Source organism: Aulostomus chinensis, chromosome 2 (genome assembly GCF_037954235.1).
Source record: "Aulostomus chinensis isolate RoL2024-O1b breed Wild chromosome 2, RoL_Achi_v1.0, whole genome shotgun sequence".
Taxonomy (NCBI): Eukaryota; Metazoa; Chordata; class Actinopteri; order Syngnathiformes; family Aulostomidae; genus Aulostomus; species Aulostomus chinensis.
The window spans coordinates 19497903-19511852 of NC_141321.1; the positions used below are offsets into that span (position 1 = coordinate 19497903).

At 42.5% G+C, this 13950-nt stretch overlaps 1 protein-coding gene across 1 annotated transcript; it reads left to right on the forward strand.

The window, feature by feature from the left end:
• The first annotated feature begins 821 nt into the window (after positions 1–821).
• On the forward strand, positions 822–13950 carry swap70a (switching B cell complex subunit SWAP70a). Its single transcript, XM_086194550.1, has 12 exons — positions 822–1206; positions 2574–2714; positions 3597–3770; positions 5128–5352; positions 6630–6776; positions 7367–7475; positions 7592–7773; positions 8632–8739; positions 9936–10102; positions 10874–11072; positions 11332–11428; positions 11975–13950. The coding sequence occupies exons 1-12, from the start codon at positions 1111–1113 to the stop codon at positions 12091–12093; spliced, it is 1764 nt and encodes a 587-aa protein (XP_086050676.1). The 5' UTR covers positions 822–1110; the 3' UTR covers positions 12094–13950.

Sequence of the window (13950 nt, forward strand, 5' to 3'; positions counted from 1 at the left end):
AATGGACCAGTGACCCTCATCAGGGTGAACGGCACCATGGTAAAAGGCAATACATCAAGATTCTCAACAACATCAAGCAGTCTCCAGAGAAACTTGGTCTCGGGCGCGACTGGACATTTAAGAACAACAGCGACCCCAAACACAGTAAAAGTGACGCAGAAATGGTTAGCGGACTCGAGCAGGAGCGTTTCACTGCGGCCCAGCCAGAGTCCTGATTTGAATTCTATGGAGAACCTGTGGAGGGAGCTAAAGATCAGGGTGACGGCAGGGGGACCCTCCAACCTGAAAGAACTCATCGCTGAAGATGAACGGGCAGACATATTAGTGGAGACATGCAAAAAGCTGGTCAGCAGTTATAAGAAGCGTTTGATTGCTTTAATAGCCATCAAAGGCTTTTCTATTGATGATTGAGAAGGGTATGAATGATCTTTGTTCAAATGTAAATAAAAGCTTTTCTTTTCCTCGGATGCCTCTTGTTCATCGCCTTATCCTCTGGGAGACGCCTGTGTCATTCCAATCAAGGAGAAACTCGCTGGCTGGATAAAAGTAATGAAAGCATTAATCAGCTCAGCCTCCAAAACATCCATTACTACAACTTTTAATTCTTCAAATGCATTTTTGTTCATTTCTCTCTAAGAGTTTGAGTGTGTGTGTGTGTGTGTGGGGGGGGGGGGGGTACGGCTTTATTTATAAATCACGTGGAAATTAGAAGGTTACCGTGAAAATGAGAATGAAATAATCTACAAATAAAAATAAAATAAGTGACAGTTTCAGTAACTCGGGGCCCGTCGGGGACCCATGTTAGAGAGCCCCCGCTTTACAGAGCAAATGTATTTTTGTGAGCTCTTAATTCGTTCTCCAGGTACCTGATCGGTGCTCAGGCGGTGGACGGAGATTTCAAGACGTCCACAGAAGTAAAACCAGTTGGTTTTTTTCCCCTCTGCGCCTGTGAGAGGAGCTGAGGCGTCGCTTGAGTTCACTGACAGGATTTGGCGGAGCAAGTATGGTCGCGCAGGAAACCGTGCAGCTGTGCGCCACCAAAGTTGAGCGGGCTGTATTGTGCGGAACCTAACTGATGCTCCACAAACCTTCGGGCCTCTGAGGGTCGAGATGTGGCTTCGACAGGAGCTCCTCAAGTCCATATGGCACGCTTTTACTGCCCTGGACGTGGACCAGCGTGGAAAAGTGTCCAAATCTCAGTTAAAGGTACGTTTCACTTCTGTTTCCTTTCTTTAAGTGACGTACTGTCACTGTCGCCCTGCAGCGTTTATAACTAAAGTGTGCAACAAGTAGCACAAAGTTTAGTTTGAACAAATATTCAAGTGATGTTGAGTCATGATTTCGTCCTTCTGACTTTTTCCTCTGCACTCATTTGACAGGATTTATGTAAAAGATTATCTGTAGACTTACACAATAAATTGTGTGTTTTTAATGAACTGCACCAGTATAATCTAGCGCTATTCTGTAAAACACTGAAACGAAACTCTGAAATGCAAATGGAGCTAATCTACTGGAGGATTTCAACTACTTCTGACTTAAGCGCATTTGGCTCAAAACGCCTAGTCCAAGCTGGAATTGTATCTTTTTTCACTTGAAGTACACAGATGAGTTCAAACACACCTCAGCTTTATATTGTTGCACTGATGCCATAATACCTTATTTATTTAGACCACTTACTTGTCATTTCCTCGCACGTTTTTAAATTTCCCCTGTGTGGGATTAATAAAGTGCTCTTAATATTGACGCTGATGCAGGGAGTTAGGGGGTCTGGTGCTTGTGTGTGTACGTGTGTTACCAGCCTGACAAAGGCAGTTGAAGGATTCTCCTGGGTTTTTTTTGTGTCACTCAAATGTTCTTTGAGTGCTGCTGAGAACGAAGGAGCACACCACTCTCCCCCTGCCCTGAAAGCCTGTTCATGATCTTTATCACAGTCCACCATCCTTGGGCCAGAAAACCATTGCAAGTGAAATTTAATAGAATCAAAGCTTGGTCCTTGTTGATGTAAAGTTTCACTTCATCGCTGCATTGTTCAAGAAAATAAAAGGACTTCCTTTTCTTCCTCGTGCAGCTGTACAGCAAAGCAGTAGGAGGAACAGTGAGGGAGAGGTTGCTGATCGCTTGGGCAGTAATGCTTGTAAATTTCAACGTTTTTGCATGTGTGTAACACAGCCTGAAAAACACAGTGACACCCAAATGCTCACATTCTTATTAAAGTTGCTGTTGTTTTTTTGGTTCATTGTTGCATTGTCTGTTCCATAATATTTCAGAAAATGGTGTCCACTTGGCATAAATATGGTCCAATATGTGCTCATATGAAGACTTACCACATATGAGGATGCAGCCCCAAAGATATCCAGTATATTTTAGCTTCCACTTATTATAACTATGGGACGTCACTGCTCAGTGCACTGACGTCCATCAGTTTGCAGAACACATCCAAATAATCTCTAAATTATCCCACAAATCTTTGTCACAAGCTCATTTGAAGGATGCTGAGGGCCGAGACACCCTATATATCAACATACCGCCATTTAACTGACTCTGATGTGATGGACTGACCTGTGGTCCTTTAGGTGCTGTCTCATAATCTGTGCACGGTGATGAAGATCCCTCATGACCCCGTGGCCCTGGAGGAGCATTTCAAAGAAGACAGTAAAGGGCCTCTGTCCAACCAGGGCTACATGCCCTACCTCAACATGTTCATCCTGGACAAGGTGAGCGCAGAGCAGGAGTTGCCTGGGGATGGGAGGGCCTTTCACTAGTGACCACTCCTAAGTACTACTCTGGAGTACTGCTTACCCTGTGTGTATGTGCATTGGATGATATCTTTCAATACGGGCTGCAACAGCAGTGTTGTCTTTCCACTGCCTCACATCGCTGACTCGGATCAGAATAAATATGAAAGAATGAATGACAGATGAACAAAAGAGCTGTAATCCAGAGAGACCCCACCCAGACGTGCTCAAAGATGAGATGAATTCAAATGTATTTATTTAAACTTGGCATCACTCACAGAGAGCGTTACCGTAAATATTTAATGCAATTTGTCTCCCATCTCTTTTATCTGAATCTGACTTTGCTCGTAACAAGATTTAGAGGCCTTTCTAAGCTTGGAAAAAGAGCTAGAAAATGATGCACAAACTGGGAAAATAGAACACAAATGTGAAAAGACAAAACATGAAATCTATTTTTTTCTCTGTCCAACACAGTGTGACTCAGAAAAGGCTGACAAAGACATGCTTTTCTTCTCTACAGAAGGAAACAGGTGTAGCCACTGCAGTATTTATGCCTGATTATATTCATTCATTGTACATTATAGATACAATGGCCTTATGGTTTCTAATCTTCTTGATTTTTTTTTCAAATAAAAACAGCTTTCTTTTTGACTTGGAAGCTGTTCTCTTGCCTGTCTTGTAGGCTCTGACTTGAATCAAAATGAGGCATTTAACTGTGGTAGATTTGCACTTCACATCCTGCAGACTCAAGGTTTTGAAAGGACACAAACACTAAGCTGCTTTGCATTTGTAAACACGCTCCCCTCACTGGTGCCGCCAACCATTTCTAATCTGACTGAAAGCTCTGTCTTTTAATTGCAGGTACAGCAGGATTTTGATATACTGGAGTTCAACCAGGTCTGCTGGACACTGAGTTGCAAGAAAAATTTGTGTACAACAAATCTGCTCATCACAAGAAATGATGCCTTTAAAATCTGGTGCATTTTCAACTTCCTATCTGAAGACCAGTACCCGCTTGTCATCATGGTTGAAGAGGTGAGGAGGACATTTGCTGCTGTTTTTGTTTTGTTTTTTTTAATTTTAGATTTTACCTTTATTTAATTAGGTAAGTCATGATGGAATCTTGGAAAAAAAGTTGAAGCATCTGAAGGTTAGGTGGAGAAAATTATATCGTTAAAGACAGCCACTTGAACATTCACAGCACGGGAATTAATAATAATAACAAATACAGTTGCAACAAGCATTTACATGTTGGGCAGTAAGCAGACATTTCTAGGCAAGTATGAATCAAATATTCCAGAGGGTGTGTGAGGATGGCCAGTTGACAGGAATAAAGAGTGGTGTATATTGAGGTTGATATAGAACATCCATCCTCTGAATTGCACCTTGGAAACTCTCAACTACAGATCACATCAATGTGTAGCGTGGTTCAATTAGCAGAGCAAGTGAAGGTGGAGTGCTTTCTGTCAGAAAGAAACAGATTTTAGATTAAACCTTAAACCTTAAGCTGTTAATGTGGTGTTAAAATGACAAAACACCGTGCAGACAAATAGCCAAGTATTTTATATTCAGTAACCTGTTCAACGCTTCACCCGAAACTTCAGCGGGAGGTTTATGGTGGATTGTATCTGCGAAGGGACCGATAGCATAAAGTACTGTTTCACCATTGTACCTTGAATAGACTTGCCTACTACTACAAAAAACAAACAAACAAACAAAAACAAAACAGCAATATCATTTAAATATAAGAGAATAATGTTGGACCAGAGCTGGAGCCTTGGGGTACACCCTTAGTGACAGGGATGGGTTGAAAGAGGAATTACTCAGATTTGATATGCTGCAGTCACAAAAGAAGTATCTAACTACCACCTTATTCAAAGCATCCAGACCCCTCAGGTCATCAGGGACAGGTCTACTCAGCGTCCCCAGGATCAGAACCAAACAGGGTGAAGCTGCTTTCAGCCTCTGTGGTCCACACCTGTGGAACAAACTCCCTGAAACTCTGAGGGGGGCACAAACCCTCAGCTCATTTAAATCAGGGCTGAAAACACTGCTGTTTACTGCAGCCTTCTTATAGTGTTGATTTGGGATTGATCTGGGTGGCTTGGTATTGATGGATTGATTTAATATTGATTTGTCTGCTGTCGAATTGATCTTAAATGATTTTTGAATGTTTTAATTCATGTTTTCGATTTGAAACTGATTCTAACTTTCAATTTCTCTTTCCCTCTGTAAAGCACTATGAATTGCCCTGTGTATGAATGGTGCTATACAAATACATTTGCCTTGCCTTGCCTTGCCTTATTCAAGCACACTCTCAAGGTCACCTTACAGGGCCGAGTTAGAAGCAGAAAGTACATAAAACTGCTTGTATTTTTATCCGTCTCTTTAGGTTGAGTACTTCATGAGAAAGGTGATGGAGGCTGTGGGGAGCGGATGGAGTGAGGAGAAGTTTGAAGGTTTCAAACTTCAGCTGAACAGGAAGAGCTGTCTGACTGCCTGGGAGCTGATTGAACTGGTGGGAATGGGGTACCTCAGCAAGGGCATGAACCAGCATACCCTGTCCCTCGGCATCAATGAGGTCTTCCAGGAGCTCATACTGGACATGCTCAAGCAGGTTAGCAGGCACAGCGCCAGGATTTCAGTCTTAGCTGAGTCAAAGTACTTTTGTCTGGGCCTTTTAATTACAGAAGTTAATATTGTTTCCCTCCCTGTCCCAAGCTGATTGTCTCAGTAAACCAGAAGTGGTTGACGCACTGTTAGTTTCACTATGACTCAAACATTTTTTTCAGAGGCAGATTTTGACTTAGATAGCATGTTGCTTATATTGTGTGGATATACAACACAATGCTCTTCTTTGACATTTCTTCTTTACTGTCAGTTGTGACCAACACATTCATTAATTCAAAGCAAAATTAAGAAGATCTTTGTTTGGATCATTTTAATGCAACATCGTATGATAATCGATCACAGGCAGACTTTTGGCTTGTGGACTCATCTCATCCAAACAGAGGTTCTCTATGTGGAGACTGTGATGGAGACACCTGTGAGTAGAAGGCCCAGCTAGTAGTTGAGGATTCTGGTCTCTCCTATGCTGCTAAAGGTGTGAATCAATTGAGTGATTTAATGTAGCTGCAGCCTCCATGTATATAATTTTGATGGGCCATCATCTGCTGCTGGTAGCATGCGGTGCATGAGCCAATGTGTTATGGCTGCTTCCCATTAGTCCTGACATCCCACAAGATAGTAGCTTAACAAATGTTGACATTTGGAAAGAGGAAACAATTCTTTGGTCTTAAAAAGTGAATTTTAATCATTGAAATATATCTCATTTATAAAAGGCCGGTCAATAAATGCTGCCATATTTACAATCCAGTGAGTGTGTAGCCACAGATTCACTTCAGAAAATGCGCTTTAGAACATGTCTTATCACAAGTTTCATCATTTTAATCCAATATGCTGTAACCTCATCAAACCTGAGTCTAAAGAAGGGTGTTTGGATATCGTAGCATGCTACAATATGAATGATATAGGATCATTGATGGGTTTAAAATTCTAACCACGCTTTAACTCACCTATTGAGTCACAAGCATTTAGACATTGTATATATCACACATGGCATGGATCTGCTCCCACAATATAAAATCACACCTCTGTGAGCTCACAGGAAACTGAGAATAGAAATGGATTCAGCAGGTGCCAGAATTCAGTACACACAATGGGTGAACCTCTTGAAACACTCTGTTTAATATCCCTTTTTTTTTGATAATTGATTGAATTCTTTACTTGTGAAATAATCTCGGTGGCATCAGTGGTTATTTTTCCGTCAATCGTGCGGTAATTTTTGAGGATTATTCATATTTTTTTTGCTTCACCTCCACTCTCTATATTTAGGGTTATATGATGAAAAAGGGCCACATGAGGAAAAACTGGACGGAGCGTTGGTTTGTACTTCGACCCAACTCCCTGCTCTATTACATATGTGAGGATCTTGAGGAGAAGAAAGGAGAGATCATCCTGGACCGAAACTGTTGTGTGGAGGTAAAAACACAAGCCTGGGCCTGATATGGAGGAAATACTGTTAGTTTTAGTGGAACAGAAATTGTATTTAAAGCCATTCTTTGTCTTAAAAGCGTATTTTTTCCTTCCAAGTACTCACACATAAGAGCTTTGAGATGTTTCCCCCTGCTGCATTTCATCTTTGGGACCTCAGGATGCAGAAAGAGCCAGTCATATATAGATAGCTTGATGCTAATGGCGCCAGACAGCTAACAAGAGTGAGAACTGTCCATTTACAAACTGCATAATCCTTATCCAGCCGTGGTAAGTAGTAGTTAAGCTGTTGTTTTGTTGCTGTCGCTGTTTTCAGTCAATATTAGCTTCTGGCTTCTGGCTGGCTCCTTCTGCATTCTTGAGTCACTAAGAGGTGATGCAGGAGGTTAAAAAAAAAAAGTATGTATGAGCCCCAGACACCTATTTGTGAACAATGTAAAGGAAAAGCACACTTTTTAGCTGAAACATTGCTTTGAGCTCATTTATATTTGTGCAGAAATGCTGTCAATGATGAATTGATCTGCTACAAAGCCACACAGAGACATGTATGAGTCACATCTTGCTATCCTCTGCTAAAGTCTCTGCCAGATAAAGAAGGGAAGAAATGCCTGTTTATTGTCAAGTGCACTGATAAAAGCTTTGAGATCAGCGCGTCAGACAAAAAGAAGAAGCAGGAATGGATTCAAGGTAGATTAGCATTCATCACCCACTGCTCATCATCATTGCTTTGCTGTCTGAAACTCAGTTGCGTGTAATCAGACTGTCTCGGTCTTTGATTCCTCACTCCCTCTATCTGCTGGCAGCTATTCAATCCTGCATCCAGCTGCTGAGGTTGGGACTGTCCTCTCCTCACCGTGAAGCCCGATTAAGACGTAGGGAACTCCGGCAGAGGCAGCAGGCGGAGGAGGAGGCCCTGGCAGAGAGGATGAAGCAGCTCCAGGCGGCTAATGAGAACAAAGAGAAAGAACTGGTGGTCATGAAGAAGGTAGCAACTCACTGAGAAGCAGCTCAAGTATCACCTGAAGGCTCGAAGACAAACATGGTGACAGAAGATGTCTGACTGATGTTTGCCAGGTTTATCATTTCATAGAATTATTGGGGAAAATGACAACCAACACAGAGGAAATGATTAACTATTCACAGAGGAAGCAATGTTGGCCTAATTATGCTACAAATGTGCTTTTGTGAACAAACAAATATGAAATATTTGGACTGTCATTGTCCCAAAAGTAAAGCTGTAACAGGGGAGCTTGTATAATTTTGGATATCCTGGATCTAGATCTGGATTATGTTTGATTCTAGAGATCAACATTTTGACCCAGTGTACCTTCTTCCGCATGCTCAAGAGATCTTCTCAAGAAGACAGATATCCTGTTGATGACATGATGGATGTTACTTCTTCTGACTTTGACAATGAGAATGGGAAGTAAAACCAGGCATTTAAACGACACTCAGAATCAGACGCCTGCTTCTGGTGAATGACTGGGTGTTTGACCCGTGTCCCCTCAGAGCTGCTGGAGGCAGTTATTGATGTCTCACTTCTCCTTTCACTCAACCAGATTTGCTTTTTTTTTAAAAATCTAGAACTCATTTGTCTTCTAGCCCAAATGACTGATGAATGTAGAAACTTTCTCTGAGTTTGTGGATACATTACATGAGAGAACACAAGGAAACAGGAAAGTTGTTCTTGGCTGGTTACCTAGAATACTGTCCTACCTTCGTGCCTCTAAAGTAACTAGTCCTCCTGAAAGAGACCTACATGCCTTCTTCTGTTCAGTTTTTTCTCTCGCCTGACCTGATGAGCCACATGAGTAACGTCTCTGTCCTCTACTGTGCCTCATAGAAAATGGAGGAGACCGCAGCTAAAGCAGCAACCGAGGAAGAAATGAGGATGAAGACTCAGTTTGATCTGCAGGATCGCCACAGATTGGACCTGGAAAGAGAGAAAATGGTGACTGCAATGCCTAAGTCTGCCTCTCACATCCTTACTGCACTCCTTTTTCTGGATAATGTGGGCTGATGAAGTGTTGCATGTGTGGTGACACATGGTCTTGTCAAAGGTTCAGAGAAAATGGATCCGTCTGGGGAACTGAAGCTTTCTTTTTATAAACATCACCCATCTGTGCCACAGTTCTTCCAGGAACCATAAGCTAAAAAAGTGTGAAAGAAATGGCTCACGATATTGAATCATCTTTTGTTGGAGTGTCAGAAGCACAAACTCTTATTAATCATTGTCTCTTTTGGCAGTGACTAGACTGATAAAGATTAACTTCATTCTCTGCTTGAGTGAGAGCATTGTCGCAGCAACATGGAGGATGTAGATGAAATTAAATCACAACAAATATGCCATTATAAGATAGAGTAGTTTAGCAGTGCCAAGCAAACTCATACAGTGAGGGGGCATCATCACCAGAAATAGAAGCTGCCCAAAAGACTCATTGTTTGTATTATTTTTGAATGTGGAAAGAGGAAGAAGGCATTGTTCTACCTATGGAGCTGAATTCCTACCAAAATGTTGCTGACAAATACAACCTGTTCACCTAAAAGATACTCAACATATTTTGGATATGTGGTGCTTTTAGAAACAAACTCAACACGTCTTAAAAGTACAAAAAAAAAAAATTTCACAAAAACAAAGTCTTAGCACAGGGCGGCACGGTGGTGCAGTGGTCAGCACTGTGGCCTCACAGCAAGGAGGTTCCAGGTTTGAGTCCCAGCTCCAGCACAGGATCTTTCTGTGTGGAGTCTGCATGTTCTCCCTGTTCCTGTGTGGGTTCTCTCTGGTACTCCAGCTTCCTCCCACAGTCCAAAGACATCAAGAGGGGACGAGGCTGATTGATACTCTAAATTGACTGTAAGTGTGACTGTGAGTGTGAATGGTTCTGTCTCTATGTGTTGGCCCTGTGATGGACTGGTGACCTGTCCAGGGTGAACCCCGCCTCTCACCCCAAGGCAGCTGGGATAGGCTCCTGAAAACCATATTGTGTTTGCTGGGCATTTGTAAAACTTGTTTTGGCAGGAAACGACATCCACAAACAGCTTTGTCTGTTGAGCTGAGTGTTGCTTCTGGAAAAATTTCTAGTTGTAATTTCTAAATTCTTTTGTTCATAGATATTTGGTTATTTATGTGTTTGTATGCTCATTCAGGTGCGTCAGCAGATGGAAGAGCAGGTGGCTCAGAAGTCCAGTGAGCTGGATCAGTACCTGCAGCGTGTCCGCGAGCTGGAGGACATGTACCACCAGCTGGAGGAGGCTTTAGAGGACGAGAGGCAGGCCAAGCAGGATGAGGAGGCCATGCACAAGATGCAGGCCAGGTCATACACACACACACACACACACACACACACACACACACACACACACACACACACACACACACAACAAGCTAAGGGCCAAGTAGTATTCTAATGTTATCAAGTGGCTCTTGGGCAACAACAAGCAGGAGACACACCACGATGAAGCCGTAACAAAACAGTGCTTTATTATACCAAATTATTGGAATTAAAGTGCCAGTTAAGGAGTATTTATTTCACCTGATGACAGCTGGGAGAGGCTCCAGCCACCCCACGACCCTGAGACAGGATGAGTAGTTGACGATGGAAAATGTGCAGTGTGGAAGTCGGAGTAGTCAGCGGTGCTGTATATGTGTTGAGGGGACAAACTATCTCTGGGATTAAAGCCTAAAATCTGACCAAGCTTATGTTTACCATACAGTCACACACAAAATAACACAAAAAACCCAGAATACGGTGGTAACCGCCCCCAGAAAGGCAAAGAAAACAAACACGCAGGGGCAACATCACTACAGCCTAACGGAGGAAACCGTCACTTTGTCTTTGGATCCCCACAAATAACCTGGGAAGAACAGAACAAATATGTCTACCAGCATTAGCTACCACATATGATGTGTCTCCCAATATGGAAGCCAAATAAAACAAACCAAACGTGGGCCAGGACCAAATCCGCGTTCTCAATCAGGGCATTCTTAGTGTGCAATTTATGGGAGACAAAATGATGTAATTGTCTGTCAGACCTATCACTTTCTTCTGCCCTCAACATAAACCTTGCCATGTCTTCCCTCCCAGGCTGCTGGAGGAGGAGGCAGCAAGGAGGGCAGAGCTGGAGCAGATCCACCTGCAGCAGACCAGGGCTCTCTCTCAGACTCAGGCTGAGAAGCAGGAGATGGTGGCCGAGCAGGTGGCCAAGGAGAGAGAGCTAGAGGCTGCCGTGCAGCAGCTGGAGTTGCTGGAGAAGGAGAGGCAGGGAGCACTGGAGCAGTATGAGGTCACTGATCACATGACCATTTATTCTTGCTTGTCAGGATTGTCAGAGTAAACGTGTCAACAGAAACAGCATCTCCAGACAGAATCAGGGCTGTGTAGCCTTCAGTAGAAGTACCAGGAAGATACCTGAGTCATGAAGACAGTTGTCCATACATATTCCAGTATAACAGGTTCTTTTTTATTTTTAGGAATTGCATGCAGAAAATGAAAAGTAATGAGATGCAGTTTTGTTGGTCTGCATGTATTTTGCCCGTATGTAGGAGGTGACAAGGAAGCTTGAGCGAGCAGCTAAGAAGACCAAGAAATGGAAAGACAAGGTGGCTCAACACGAGGGGCTGGTGCGTCTCATCCAGCCAGGTGACGGATCTTGTTCATTTGCTCATCTAGCAGTTAGCGAGCAGCAGCGTCGTGTCCGGATCTCTTCCAACACGTGAAGCTAGCTGCCAATGGTCTTTGCTTTCTGTCTGGTGTTAATATATATATGGGCTGCACGGTGGTGCAGTGCTTTCTGCGCCAGGTGTTAATATATATATATATATATATATATATATATATATATATATATATATATATATATATATATATACTGTATATAGCTCAGAATTATAACTAAAAATATAGCGTATTGGCATAGAGTCAGCTAGAGATTAAGCGCATGATAGGCTACACCTGCAAATGTTTTAGCACCATCTCAGATTAATTAATCTCAGTCTATACCGCTCTTGTCCCAGGTCAGAAGGTTTTTGGTGTTTAAGGGTTTGGAAAACACCAGAGAAGTGTGGATTCAAGACATGAAATGCATATTTAAATCAAATTACTGTGGATGTTGCCTTCGCCTTTAAACCAGAGAACTATTTCTCTACACTTTTGAATTTGAACCCATCCTTCTGATCTCTGTTTTAGGTCATAAAACACCTCAGAGGATCACTAACTGGGGTCCTGCTTCCTTCACTGATGTTGAGTTGGAGTTGAGGAAGAAATCATGGCAGGAAAGAAAAAACCAGGGGGCTCAGACTCAGTGAACGCTCGCCCTCACACTGATGACCAGGTCCATAATTAACCGTTCGAGTGCATGTTCTCACAGTTGTGCTCTGAGGAGGTTTCATAACATCGACTTACTGGGCCACATAAAACTGTTTCACTGACTGTGAGTCATTTTTACCTTCACAGTTTGGATTCTCTTCATTTGAGCTGTTTCCTCTGTAACAAACATGCATGTTTGATTTAGTTTAGTTGGCTTTTCTCATCTCAGACGCTGACTGTGTTTGATTTGTTTGTTTTCATATAAACCTGCTTTGACGTAGAATCATAGATGTTCATTATTGAGTGCTCTAGCTGGACTGAGAGTGTCTGTCATATCCAAAACAACACACAGCTTAAACATTTTTTTTATAATGAAAGAAGATGGAAGTGTCCTCATCGGTAAAGGAGGGGCCGTTCACGAACAATACTCTTCTACCTCCTTGTTGTGGCGTAAAGTGTCCACCAGGTGTCAGTATATGAACAGGATCCTCCGTTTGACGAGCAGGACCTGGAGCCAGAATTCTGGTGCTACAGGCGCGCATGGCAGCATCAAACATCAAGAGTTCCACCGCTTGGACAAATACTCGTGTTGACGTGCAAGAAAAACCTCGCACGGATAGCAGCTTAGCTTCAGCTGTGATGGAGCTCCAGTGGTTTACACACTTGTTCCTTTCATATGGTTCAGAGAGAGTTATGACATGCAACAAATGTGCGGTTAACAATCTGGCTGCCCTGACTGCTACATAGTCCTGAACAGAGCCATATTGTCCAGATGTGTCATGGTTCTTGTAGTTGTCACCCTGATTCTATTTATTATTTCATGATATTATGTTGTGTGGACCAGTTGTCCGTATCGCGCTTATTAACGTGATATCTCAGGAATACCTCAAGTGAAACTCTTCCAATTTGGCACAGACGTCCAGCGGTACTCAAGGATGAAGCAATCAGATTCCTGTGGTTAAAGGTCAAGTTCAAGGTCACTGCGTGTTTGACTGCACGAAAATTTTCCATTTCACACACGAACAGTTAAGCTAAGTTTGCACACAAATCTCTAGCAGCAAGATATAACGAAGTGATGACATTTTTTATGGGTCAACTACAATGTGACATCACAATATTCATGAAATCATTTTATTCAGTGTCATCACATTAATTTCTTCAGGTTCTTTTTTTGTTTTCTTTTTGTAAATCCTTCAAAGTTGTACTCCACCCCAAAAGAGTATTTTACTTTTCAAGTACTCACAAATAATTGTCTCGCAAAGATGATCTCTTTCTTCACAGCCGCGTCACTTCTTTGTGACTCCAGGATGCAGAAAGAGGCAGCCATGTATATTTAGCTTGACGCCAACAGCAACCTTCTCTACCAACACGTCATACCAACTAAACTGTCCAAAAATGTCACAAACTCTCAATTGTGGTACCTAATGCGTAATCCAGGGTTCCAGACTCACTGACGGTAGCACGGAACCAGAAGTGTCCTAGGTTCTTTTTAGCTCTAATCAAAGTGTTTGTGGAGAACTGAACGTGCAGATGGAGAAAGAAGATGTAGATTACATGACAATGCAATCTACAGACACATTTTTTGATAGTATTGCTGTTGTTGGTCTTCAGGTGCCTTTAGCTTTATGCTAAATATCTGCAGCTGGCTCTTTCTGCATTCTGGAATCACAAGTAGCTGATGCAGGAGGGAAAAATGTCTCAGTGAATTCAGGACTCCTCTCTGTTAGTACTCAAAAAGCGAAATACGCTGTTTTGGTGACGTCCACTGTCATCAGATGCTACTAAATAGTGATTGTTTTCCATTGTATTCTTTGTCTTTGTGTCACTTCACCTGGCGCTGTTCGTTGCTCCTCAAG

Excerpts from the sequence above, each read along its gene's own strand:
- swap70a (XM_086194550.1), top strand. The coding sequence starts at position 1,111 with ATGTGGCTTCGACAGGAGCTCCTCAAGTCCATATGGCACGCTTTTACT. Across the intron at positions 1,207-2,573 it reads TGTCCAAATCTCAGTTAAAG|GTGCTGTCTCATAATCTGTG; the intron begins GTACGTTTCACT and ends GTGGTCCTTTAG. Across the intron at positions 8,740-9,935 it reads ACCTGGAAAGAGAGAAAATG|GTGCGTCAGCAGATGGAAGA; the intron begins GTGACTGCAATG and ends ATGCTCATTCAG.